At 37.3% G+C, this 13,654-nt stretch overlaps 1 protein-coding gene across 1 annotated transcript in view; it reads right to left on the reverse strand.

The window, feature by feature from the left end:
* Nucleotides 1–281: 281 nt before the first annotated feature.
* Nucleotides 282–13,654, reverse strand: part of LOC127179791 (leucine-rich repeat and fibronectin type-III domain-containing protein 2) — a 150,342-nt gene continuing 136,969 nt past the window's right edge. Inside the window, exons 4-5 of the mRNA XM_051133513.1 lie at nucleotides 6,595–7,990; nucleotides 282–3,868 (exon numbers count right to left, since the gene is read on the reverse strand). Of these exons, the coding sequence (XP_050989470.1) occupies nucleotides 2,902–3,868; nucleotides 6,595–7,970 (2,343 nt within the window). The 5' untranslated portion in view covers nucleotides 7,971–7,990 and the 3' untranslated portion in view covers nucleotides 282–2,901. The remainder of the gene's footprint in view (nucleotides 3,869–6,594; nucleotides 7,991–13,654) is intronic.

A 13,654-nucleotide genomic window follows, 5' to 3' on the forward strand; every position in this document is an offset into this window, starting at 1 on the left:
TGATCTTTGAGGATATCCCCTCAGAGTAAATTCGTTAAAAGTACATCTTACTACAACTATGTGCACTTTATGGTGAGAAAGAAATCCCTAACTGCAATGACTCGAGTCAGACATGAGAAATAGAAATTATTCTGTTTGAGAACACCTTAAGGCAGAAAAGTCGGGACAAATGCGCACAAAAACCCAGGGAGGCTGAGAAGTAGACAGAAAAACAGACAGTTTTAAATATTATGAATTCTGTGTGTTTATCTTGTTGTAGCAAAATCTTTTGAACACAGAAATGGTTTAGAATGATTTAGTCTCTTTTCTTTTTTTCTACAACTCCAAGTGAAAAACGCAACTATGCTGCTTCACATTTACGCGTATGTCAGAACAATACGTTAAAGCACCTTCTCTTTTTTTTTCTCTGACCAGGAAAATAAGAGGTTCACTGTACAGAATACCGTCATACATTCTTATATAATTTCTTTTTTTTTTTTTATACAAAAAAGTCATAGAAAGAGTCATATACCAAGAGCAGTAACAAATTATAAACAATGAATGTTGCAAATCTAGAATGTGGCTTAAATGTTTAGTTAAAAATAAAAATGACACTACTAATAACAATGAAAAAATAAATAAATATTGTATGTTATGTTTGTTTATCCATGTCTTTCTGTATATAATATAACTGTAAAAGTAAATCATAATCAAAACTGTATACAATGACATTGTATCAGACAAACAAAAAGGCAATGAACCGTTAGCTTTTCACAAAATAGAAAAATAAAGATTTTTTCAACATAAGAAAAATAGACATTGTGTGTTATGATCCTTTGGGTAACACTTCCTAGGAACACCAGATCTATAGTACACACTTAACAAAATTAAATAGCCATTTTGATGTCTGCAATGTAATATAACACTGGATTGGCTGGAGAATTTTACAGATAATAAGTCTGGATAATTTATTTTACAAAAATCATTACAACAAAATAATGCCTCATATTTAGGGACAAGATAAATGTAAGGTCATGGAAACCTGACCGTACAAAATCCAATTCTTATTTAATACTGCATCCTCACCCAAACTCTAGCCCACTTGTAAAACAGTAACAGTATTTTGTCATTAAACCTATCAGTCGTAATAATGTTTACAACTACTTAAACTTCAACTAAAATGCACTAAAAATGCACTATAGATGTGTTCATGGGAAGTGTCACCACATTTCTGAAATGGTTAAATCTAAAATAATGACTATACATGATTTATCCAGGTCTTTAACATTTTCTTTTGTCATTTATCATGTAACCAGCTTCATAAGTTTCATCCAACTTGCACTGCACTAATAACAAGAGAGTCCCCTTGGAGCAACCTGAGGTTAAGTGCCATCGCTCAAGGGCACAGCGATGACAGAGGAGCTCTGTTTCTCCCCGGTTCATGATTCACCTTTGTGTGAAATCAAGCTTGCCACAACCATTTGGCACTAATAAAGGTCTCTACAAAACTGTGATCCAGATCCTGTCCTAAATGTCTTTCACAACACACTGTCTAGCGTAACACTCTGACCTACATTTCAGGCTTAAGTCTTGAGGGGCTTGTTGTGGAGAGTACAAACGTAAATCACCAACACCAACAAACTAATCTTACAGATGGAATAGAGCTATAATTAGAAATGATCACTGAGGGAGCAACTACCATCAATAAATATCAGAAAATCATAGTACTTTATTATACTCTTGGAAAACGTTTGCAAAATATTGTCAAGATACCATGGTACAGTGATTGTGTAAGATGGTAATACCATCTACTTTCATTTTCATATACCATGGTACTTTAAAGAATACTGTGGTATAACAATGATAACATGTCCAAACCATGTTGGTAGTTACCATTTTTTGTACTTTTTAATAAGGGTTGACCAAGGGGACATCACACAGAGTCTCTTCTTGGTTGGGTATGCAATATATTGGTTTGGTATGTAATATGTAGTAAATATCCCTTTGCATAAATAATATGTACCTCAGACAGACTGACTAATACTGTTCTACATTAGTACTAAATGAAATTTAAAGCGAGGTGATCAGAGATCAGACAACAGCTAGCTTTCAAACTCAGAAAGTAGTGTGATAAATGCACTGATAAACTGAAAAAGAGGCACATAATGTCATGAAACAACACGGTCAATTAGCAGATTAAATTTTCAGATTTGATTATGAAAAAGAAATCTTCCTGAATTTTAGATCTGTATTTCTCTTCAGTGTAAAATATGTATGACAGACTATAGTGTATTCTTCAGTTGTTCAGGAAAAATGCTTGGGGACAACACTAGAATTAACTTAAAAAAGTAAAAATGACAACAAAAGAAAAATAACCTACAAAATTTCATTACATTTGCTTTTTTTTTTCTTTTTTTTTCTTTTTTTCATTTCACCTGCTAAATTATATAGTCCTGTCTCATGGGAACGTTTGGTCCATTGCGATGCACATCCACTTAGCTGAAGAAAATCCTCTTGGCAAACTGCAGTGCACAGTCGGATAAAGTCTCTCTTTTATTCCCCCTGCTTCTCTGAGATACCCCCACATCCCTTGTTCTTGGGTATTTATTCATATCTGCTTTAATGTTTGAAGGCAACTGGAGATATCCTTCGTTCAGCTCTCAATAAACAGGACCAGCCCTGGCCTTGGCTGACTCGGACACAAACCACTGAACTTCTTTGTGATCAAATGAACAGAAGGACAATATTGACATGGAAAATCATGCATTACACAGTCATGGCCACCACTGAGGTGTCTTTTCATTACAGCCATTTGAGTCCTTCATGACGTCATATGATGCAGCAAGTTCCTTTTCACCTGACGAGTTCAGAGAATGGGTTGTTTTTTTGTTCTTTTTTGGCAGAGCTAATCCGATATCCCTGTCAGACTGTACTCTCCATGACCCACTCAGAGCTATCAAATGTTGCCTTATCCCCTTCCCCCTCACTCTCGTCGCACTGCAGAAGCATGCCGTTGACTGAGAGACTCCTTTTAGTCCAAATGTTGCTGATGCGTCGTGGGTAGCTAAGGCAATGCGAAGCACCAAAGTCACCCATGTCGAACGAGTGGCTGCGCTTGGGTTTGTTCTCTGATGGCAGCATTACAAGCTTCCCAAGCTTGGAATCTCCCCGACCTAGCAGAGGCTCCTTGTCAGTGGGTGGTCTCATGCCCATCGCCATGGTCCCTGAGGAAGATGGTCCTTCTGGGTCTCTTGCTGGAACCCTCAGGTCCAAAGAAGCAAATGCCCCAAGTAAGTTATCCAGGTTTGGTCGTACCTTAGTTGACGACTGCTTCCACCTGTTGGGCAAGGTGTTAGAATCCACATGTCGGTTGTAAGACTCAACTTTCTCACATCTAAGGGAGTCAGCCGAGGAGGATGAAGAGGACGAGATGCTACTCTGCAAGGAGCCACACTTAAACTCCACCACTTCATCTCGCATCACCACTACAGTCTTTGGCGTCTGCGGTGTAGGAGCACCATTGTTAAGTCGCTGAGCGGCCTGTGGCCTCCCGTTGGTCTGGGAGTAGGTGTTGCTCACTGTCACCAACTTTGCAACCTGCAAGCCACTGTTCACTTTATAGCGTACCATAAGGATGACGATAAAGACCAACAAAGTAGCTACGATCACTCCACCAATTACCAGTATCATGGTTCCTCCTAAAAACTGACTGTGCAGCGACTGGCAGCGGGGGTACTCGTCACGTGTCTCGAACTGCACACATCCCACTATGTTCGTCGCAGTGAGCGTGGTGGCCGTGTCTTCCCAGATGGCCAACACACATAGGTCATACTGCATCCCTGGCATCAGGTTGTTGACCAAGAAGGATTTGCTGATCGCTGGAATCATCCTGTGAACAAGAAGACACTAGCATTAACACTGGGTCTCAAAGTTCAGCAGAAGACTCATCATTAGACAGATGCAGCAGATTGAAACCACAGGTATATCACAGTGATGGTACTTATTAAAATGCACATAGCAATTGCTCATTGCTTTATTGTGGGTGCACACAATGCTCTGTGGATTGGCAGAAAACAATCATTAATCCTTTTATTACAGTGAAAACTTAATTACTTGGAAAGCACTTATCATATCAACCTTGGAAGTTCATTTAGATGAAACGATTTTGAAATAAGGTCTACTGTGCAGTCAATGGAGCCAGAGATAAAAAAAAACAGTTGTTTTTGACTGACAGTAAGCAATGTGGGGATTACGTAAATATCACTATTTGAAAATATACTTGACGCACATGCAAATTCTTGTCAACACTGAATCATTAAAACAGGGAAAGCATTTTTCTGAATGGTAATTAAGTAAACAGTGTTTTGGAAAGAAATAATAATAATAATAATAATAATAATAATAATAATACTAATAATAATAATAACTGGAAGATAGATCTGGCTTATGCTAACAAAAATATATTTCTTTAAGGGCATGTTATGCATTACTTTGCCATTTGACCTCCTAAAAACCACCTTGAGTACAGAGGGCATGTAATTACAAATGATCTTTTTTCTGACTGCATTAGCTCATCATTATCTGGAACATTCTTTGCAGATACCTGGTTGTGGATGTAGACTGAGAATACTAATTAGAGTGCAATCATTTGCCCAACTACCCTGCTCTGAGAAGGTTAAGTAGTTGAAAAGAAGCAATAGAAGTGTCCGAGGCTATTTTCAGATTCTGGGCAAATGGAAGACAAACAGTACAATTACGTGCATATGGTGATATTTCACATTTAAATTTTTACATCACAAATAATAAGAATAAGAATAAGAATAATAAGAATAAGAATATATATTTGTTTCTGGGGGTCTATGCAAAATGAGCCATAAAAATAGGAACCCAAAAAATGAAAATGAAATGAATGAAAAAAAAGTGTTTATTAGGCAGTTGATATAGTTCTTAACCTTATGTCTTTCCTAAAACTAGCACAGCATAGGATCCTATGTTTTGTGTTAGAGACATCCTTTACAACACTAAAACCACATCTAGCAGTGCAGCCTGACACATTGTCTACAGTAAGCTTCTATGCCAGCTAGTCCATTACTCATTCATAATTGCTTTCCCATCACAGGAGAAGATGCTACATTCAGTGGTGACAGCTTTACGAGAGAGCCCAACCTTTTTCCACTCGAGCCTTAGTGATTGATTTTTTTATTTTTTTTATTTGTTGTTGCCAGCATCCAGGTTAACACTGCTCTTCCAAGACAGCAGGAAGAAAACAGATCTATGGAAAACGGCACATGCAGTTCACTAGCATGAAGACATTAAGTAATAGAGAGACACCAGAAAATTAACAGTCATACTCATTCTTTGTAGATTATGTTTTTCACAAGTCAGGGAAACTACACCCTAATACCTTTCATATTTAGGCAGTTTGATAGGGAAACCAATCACTTTGATTATAAAGTGCTGTAATCATGTAGATATAAAGAAACAAAGTAAGAGAAGTAAGCTGAAATTAAAATAAAAAGAATAAAGCATATTCTAAAAGCTCCTGTTGCCTCAGGCTTGTAATGGTGATGATCATGATGGTTGTATTATGCAAAGAAAAAAAGCTTAGAGGTTATAGGGATTTCTACATATTCTTTATTTCACACAGAGAAAATGTTGCATTCGATTAAAAGATGGTGAAATCAATCTTTCAACAGCTAGTTGGCTAATAGAGGTTCATTTAAATAAAAAAGGACTGTGGCACCTGAGTGTCTTTTGAGTTGATTGATTGATTGTAAAAAAAAAAAAAAAAGGGGGGGGGGGTCTTATTAGTATATTTATTATATTCTTAAGCATACAGTCATAGAAAGGTTTGCTTCTAAAATTTACACATATTTTTGCACATGCTGTAAATAAAGTATAACCAAGAAAGTACTGGGTATAAGGTAACATGGGTTAAGGTTAAGTTTAATAACTGGGTCATAACAGGATACCAAGTTATAACCCAGTTATTGTAATCGCTGGGCTGTAAAATAAAGTGTTACCATTATTTTTTTTAACACATATTAATTAATTAATTATTTGTTTATTTGTTTCATGTATTGTTTAATCATTTATTTGTTTATTTGTTTGTTTATTCATTCATTCATTCAAAGTTACTTAAATACTTCACTGACAAGGAGGAATATGGATTTTCAAATGCTGTTGGTGAGTTTTAGACATACGCAATTTGTAGGTAGTTGATTCAGTAAAGGTTAAGTGAGTCATTATTGTCTTAGCTATAACACAGAATGCCATTAACAAATTTAAGATAGGCCTATATGTGCATGTAAATGGTCTATTAAAAAGATGCAAAACAATGTCTAACATAACTCTCAGCCTAAGTGAGTCACCTTTTAAATGTCAGTATATTTACTATCTTTAGTGTTAACTTATTGAACATTATTTGCTTAAATGAACTGAATTCAATAAACTTACAAGACTGAATTGAGTTATAGAATACATAATTTATCTTTATATCCAATCTAATGATAATTTCCACAAATATTTAGAGAGGAACTAAAGGGCAGGTGGAAGAACATGCCTAATTAGTATGTAGTAAGATGGTTTAAAGGAAAATAAACCTGGAATACTTACCTATAAATTAGGACATCATCCTCTGAACAGTTATATTGGAGCTGGTACATTTTGACTTTGGGTGCCACTTTGTTTACTGTCCACTTGATCAGAGCAGAGACCGCAGTGACCTCTGACACTGACACTACCTGTTCTGGTTGGGCTTTGGTCTCCCCTTTACTGGTTTTAGTGGAGCTGGTGATGTCAGATAGTCTGGACTTGGGCTGAGATGTGCGGTTAGTTCCATTGCTTAGATGGGGGAGCTGAATGATGGAGAGCTCAATTGAGGCTGTTGATTCTCCTGCTGCGTTTGCAGCAATGCAAGTAAATGTCCCATAATCCTTAGACGTGGTGACCATAATGTCTAAAGTACCATTTTCATACACTGTAGCCCTGGACGAGTTACTAATTAGTCGGTCATCTGGAGCAACCCAGTGTATGAGAGGCATAGGGTCGCCCACGGCCTTGCAGCGTAAACTGGCCGTCTGTCCCTCAAGGACCAAAAGCTTATGGGTATGCTGGGTAATTAACGGTGGTTCACAGACAAACTCTTCCTCTCGCACATACCAGAAGTAGCGACCTTTCAGACTAGGAGGGGAGGCACAGGTTTCCATATCGTCCTCCCGCTCTAGACGCCGCAACCAAAGAATCTCACAGTTACAGTGAAGAGGATTCCCACCAAAGCTGAGAGACAAGACCGGGGCAAATGGTGTACTAAGAAGACTGCTGCTCTGTGACCGAGCAAAGATAGGATCGGGTGGAAGCTTCTGGAGACGATTTGATGTCAGATCCAGCCTTGCCAGCTTTTCAAGATCAGTAAAAGTGCCCTCAGCAATGTGGCTGATGAGGTTGTGATCCAGACTCAGCTGGTGTAGGTTGAGCATTTTGCGAATGGCATCCCAGGGTATGCCTCGCAGGTTGTTGTAGGAGAGGTCTAGGTCCTCCAAGGTGAGCAGCAGGTCATCGAAAGCTTCTTTGGATATGCGAGTCAGTTGGTTGTTGTTTAGGATGAGGTGTTGCAAGTTCACTAAGCCTCGCAAGACATCCGGGCCCAGCTCTGTCAACCGGTTACTGTCCAGGTGCAGCGAACGCAGGGTTTCAAGATCCACAAAGGAGAAGGGCTGGATGAAGCTAATGGTGTTTCGTGACAGTGTGAGGTCCACAAGGCCCGTCATGTTGGTGAAGTCCTGCTGGGTAATTTTGATAATGTAGTTCCCTCCCAGACGTAACTCCACGGTTCTTCTGTCAATGTCAGGGGGCACGAACAGCAGACCTTTGGATGGGCACAATGTGCCCAAGGACTCTGATAAGTTCTGACAGACACAATATTTAGGGCAGGCGGTGGTCATCATCACTGCGCTTCCCAGGAGAAGGAGGCTGCAGAGCACTTTGGCCATGGTAAATCACAAGCAGGGACCTGGATAGACAACAAGAAAAACAATGGTCAGTCCTTTCCGGCCATATAAACAACAATTGATTTATTGTCTCTGCAAGAGCTATCTAATAAAAAAATAGTCCTCCTCATGAGCAAATTTTAGCCCTCATTATGAGCCAACTTAGGTTCAGATCAGGCATTTAGAGCTTTTTTTGCAATCCTCATACCCCTGTCAGAGCATTAAGAAGATACTGAGGTATAAAATATGTTTTATAATTGCCGGAAGCAAGAGCGTTTGACACTACGTCCGTATGTGAATTCCGCAGTATAGGCTCCATATCTCTGACACAGAGAGAACGGATGACTGCGCTTGCCCTCAGACGACAGCTCATAATTCCTGCAGACATTTGTATCATCAATTCCAAATATACTCAAAACTTAAATCAATTTTAATCAGTGCTCTGCCAGACTGATTCTCTAATGGTAGGGCAGGGTTGGTGGAACTGTTTTAGGTGCCTGTTAGAAGGAGAAGGGGTGATTTTCATTTCCAGGCAAGAATTAAAGGATAATAATTCTCCCAGCTGGCAGCACTCATACAATAAATCATCATTGCCTTATCGATACCTTAAATTTATATCTTCTAAGATTCCTATAAACTCCAGTACACAGAGTTCTGGATTCCAAATGTATGAGCAGCAGCTTATGAGTTTTCAAACGCATTTTGTTTGCTAGCCTCAAGTTTAATGCATATATCAATATAGATCCAATGTAAAAACATGCAGATCTGAGTATCTGTCGAAAACAGGGAGTTGGGTGACTGACACTGGAAACTAGACTGCAGCTCGTCTTAGAAAATCAGCAAGATTTTTACGAAGCGTAATATTGTGATTACCCTAACCGTGTAATCAAAACTGCCTGCAACACAACAAATAAATTGCTGCACACAGGGGAAGGATATTTTATTGTCAATTTGACTGACATGCAATCAGCTTTTGGTAATGCCAAATGTTTATGCCAGGGCTGCATTTTGCTAGAAAGCAAATAGCAGATTTACTATAACATGTCAAGCAATTTTCCTTTTCAGCTACTACAAAAACCCAGAAGACTACTAGCGCATTAACAAACAATGACTTCTTGTTTTAAAGTCTGAAGAAGTGCAATAGTTATAACTCAAGCAAAATGACTGATATGTGAAAAGAACCAAGGAAATTTTCAAGTAAACTGAAAATGTGATGCACCTAATTTTCTAGTCTATAATAATTTCACGCTGAAGCAGACATCTTGCAGAGAATGGAAATTGTGATGTTTTCTGAGCAAGAACATATTTTCTTTACTTCCCTTCTGAGCATATTCCCCAAGTATCAATAACTCATTCTCATCATTTCATTCACAGGAAATCAGATTTTTACAATTTTATGAAAGCGGAACAATGTGTCAGAGCTGTGTGTTGATAACAACACATACAATCCGCCATGCTCATGTTCTGATCCCATTTCCCCTTTCGCTCCCTCCAATTTCCCCTCTATCTCTATTTTCTTGTACAATAAATAAAAAAAAAAAGGCCATAAATAAACAAACAGAAGAAATATGCGTAAGAATGAAAAGTTATCCAAAAATACATATTTGCCTAGCATGTGCAAAAAGTGAAGAAGAACACAGACTTTATCTTAATACAGAGAGGAGAAGAATGTTTAACCACAGGCATTTGCAACATTTCATTATTGCTATGTTGGTTGGAATTTATGACCACCACATATTCGATCAACTGAAATATACCCTATGCAGAATAAAACTTCATTTCAATGTTCATTCAGGACTCACACTGCATAACGTTGTGTAAAGTTATAAGAAGTGTGCTTGGGACAAGGGGATATTTGTCATTTTTGACAGCTAAAACCTGATTAGGCTGAATACAGCAGAAGCTTGCCCTTTAGCAGGCCTGCATTTCTGAGTTAAGTTTCCTGCATTACCAATTCTCTCATAACTGCTTGTCAAGCCTCATCTTTATTCATTCCTTTTGCAGCCTGCTAATGGGGCAGCCATCAAACACATATATAACAATTGCTGAGGAACTCAGCCCTCAAGAACATTGCACATATCTGCATTTCATCCAAATCAGACGGAAAAGGGCGAAATGGCGGAGTGGAATGGAATTTGCTTCACTTTATCAAATGAGCCAAACATCTCAGCTCATTTGTTGGAGGGAGTGTTTAAATGAGCTTAGCCTGGTCACTGCTAACTTCAAGGAAATCAACAAAAGAAGATCTAAGGGTTGTGAAAAATCATAGCGCTTTCTTTTTTTGTCAGTTCAGCAGACATTAAGGCCAACGAATCATAGCTTTAATAAATGAAAGCTTGTAAGAGCACATCAAAAAGTCTTTTATCAAGCGAAGGAGAAGGTACCCATGAAACAGCAGGATGTGAAAAACTACAGAGAAGGCTAAACATCCAAAGGCGAGGTAAAAGCTTAGACTTTGCAATCATACAGTGCTGAAGAGCAAGATGAAGGTCGAGCTGCCATGATATGGAGGGCCATTTACTTGAGATCCAGGGGAGAACTCCCCAGTGCAGACGCCTGATTGGACTTGGGCTAACCATTATGACAGTTGGAAGTCAGTTTGACAGCGCTGCTCTGAAATTCGCATGACGTTTGACTGCATGATGGATTCTGCACCTGGCATAATATTTGTTTAATGGTCCAAGATTTTGATATATTCTTAACAGCACACAGAGATCTTATACTTTATCATACCATTTGAATATAATAACAATATAATGATAGAGTTTCCTATTGCATTATTATTTTTATTTATTCATTTATTGGTTAATTATTAAGTCAAATTCACTTGCACATAGGACATTTAAAGTATAACATCATTGGCACCAATAGCACCAGATAAAGACTTGTGTGAAAATGCATGTATGAATAAAACTAAATAAAACAGCTCTATTACCTTAAATCAAATGGTTCTATGACCTGATTTGCCCCTTAAAATATTTCTTTTACAGAAGTTTGTTTGTTCTTATTTGTCTATTTTGTTTGTTTCTTTGGCACTTTAAGCTTGCAAATTACAAAGATGCTCTCCGACAACACTCTAAAATTGTGCAGAAGGAAATCCCAAGTGCAGAAACACACATTTCCTGTGAAATCAACATGTACAAGCACGCCAAGGTTACGACGTAATCATTCTTTTCACACGTTGTCTTGGACTACTTAAAGTTCAGACTATGTTCTTCATGTACATCATTACAGGTTTATGGAAATCATTTCATTATACAATAAATGTCATGCTGCTGTACACTCTGCCAATCATGTTCTTAAATCTACACTCCTGTGCTCTTTTAAAAGTCGCTACACTTTTTTTCAAAACACATTTCCAAAGATGACAAATGGAACAATAAATGCAGAGTAGTGTATGGTATTGACAAGAAGGTTGTTAGAAAATGGTGTCCTTCAGTAGAATAAAGGAAACTTCCCTTTGAGTCACTGAGGGATTGTGAGTTGCCCAGTGTTTGTAATGTCACAGTTCATCATTTTTTTGTGGGGAAACAGTATCACAAAGATCAGTAAGCATTAGCAATGGATTGTATGCAGAATTAATCAGATAAATTCAATCCTGTATGATGAAATTACAGAAACTGTGACTGAAAGTAAGTATACGAGGAATGACCCAGCTGGGTTGCATCCATAGTGTAGAGTAGTGTAGCAGACATAAACATTTTAGTGTCAAACTTTGAGAAATATATGTAAAGGTATCTACTTTATAACACTCATTAGGTTTGACTTGTGAAAAGTTATGACACTCACATATTAACAAATCCCACAAATATTAAAGTTTGTGGATGTGTTATGACTAGAAAAGCTGTAGGATTGAGAAAAGGGCTAATGGACTGCTTTTGGTCTACATGTCATAGTCTCTATTCCATCAGAGATTATTGTCAGAACAATTCAATGCACTGTTTCCACCAGAGACATGAAAGCTGGATGAAGCTTGGTGTTACCTGAGGTAATCTACGCTCAGAAGCTCTGGAGATAATGGGTAATCTTTGTGAAGCATGAGCAAACTACTGTAAGTAGCTTTTGGGGTGAACGTCTTAGTGCAGTGAATACCCTTTCATTCTCTGCAGCTCAAAAGTCTTTGGCAGAATTTCACAGTTAGAAATAAGTTTCACATAATTGCATGAATCCATGCGTCTATGAAGACAGCTTTGAACTAGTCGGATTTGCTTGGAAGGCTTTTTGCAGTACTTCTATATCTCATTTATTAAAAAGCTACACATTTTTATTAGGAATATTTTGCAATGTCAATACTGTTACAATTTTAACATGTAAATGTATACAGTTATTTATTACATTTAATATAATCAATATCTACAAGTAACATCCTTTCAATGTGTACAACAATTAGCAAATTATCTTGAAATTTTCAAACCTGTTACTGTCAGCCCTGTTACTTTTCAGAGTAACAGGTTTTCACATGTGGGTAACAGGGACATAGTTTAGGTGTCACCCTGGTTTTAAAGATTGTCCGTGAAAAATTCAAACATTTTAAAGGTCACCCTGGCTGTATTATTGAGCTAATGCTTGTATCATTCAGTTTGGCTGACATATAAGCATCAGTAACATTTTTAGTATTCAGTATTGTTGGTATTGTTACTATCACTATTTGTGTTGGGATAGGACAATTAGTCTCAATGTAAATTCAATTACAAACAAGAGCAGCAAGGTGTCTGCAGACCCTCACCCCAGTCTTGCAATGTTCAAGAAAGTGAAACCAAATTTCAGCATCAAGATCTTGGTCTGGTTTCAGATGAAAGACCAATATCTGATCATATTCCTTGCTTAAAGACTGAACCAGATCAGTATATTTTAAGTTCTGTGAGGGACACTCACACAGACAAACAGATGAACATATTATCTAATTACAATACCCTTAAAACATTAGACCTCTTAGAAGTGTAATGTGCTAAATCAACAATGAACTGACTGTTTGCTATTGTCATACAACTATTCCGAGTAAGTGCAAAACAAAAATGCAATTTTAAATAGTAAAACTTTACAGTGTCTTGTAAATAAATATGTGCAGTGTGCTGACCAATGTGTGTCCTGTCATCCCTGTTACTCTGGTCAATCCTATGACTATGATGTCAATCCTGTTGTTGTCATTAATTAAAAAGAAAGGAAGAAAGAAAGAAAAAAGAAAAGAAGGGAAAAATAATACAGCCTTCCTTTTTTTTTTTTTTTTTTTTTTTTTTTCCATTGTAACTTTAACTGTCTTTTATTTTGGACAAAGCCCTTTTTTCAGCTTTAAGTAAATACATAAATAAATAAAATCCAAAATTTTAAACAATCCCAGTGAAAAGAGGGACTAAAACGCTTCTGTTATGAAAACCATCACATACTTATAATTAAACTACAGTGTATAGTAACACTTGTGTCTGTAACAGGGTTGACAAAAATACAAAAACTTTAGGTAGACAAATACTCATAAAATAATGCAATTCCATAGCCTGAGATGGCACAATACAATTGGAGGTGTCCTCATTTCATGGATATTACAAAAAAAAAAAAAAAAAAAAACAACAACAAAAAAAAACAATGTTGGTTCAGCTTATTTTATTTTTTAAATTTTCCAAGTGGAAAATGCACTGATTTCATGGAATGACCCAGTAAACGATATGCTATTATAAATTTGCAATTAAGAT

Source organism: Labeo rohita, chromosome 17, assembly GCF_022985175.1.
Source record: "Labeo rohita strain BAU-BD-2019 chromosome 17, IGBB_LRoh.1.0, whole genome shotgun sequence".
In the NCBI taxonomy this organism is placed as follows: Eukaryota; Metazoa; Chordata; class Actinopteri; order Cypriniformes; family Cyprinidae; genus Labeo; species Labeo rohita.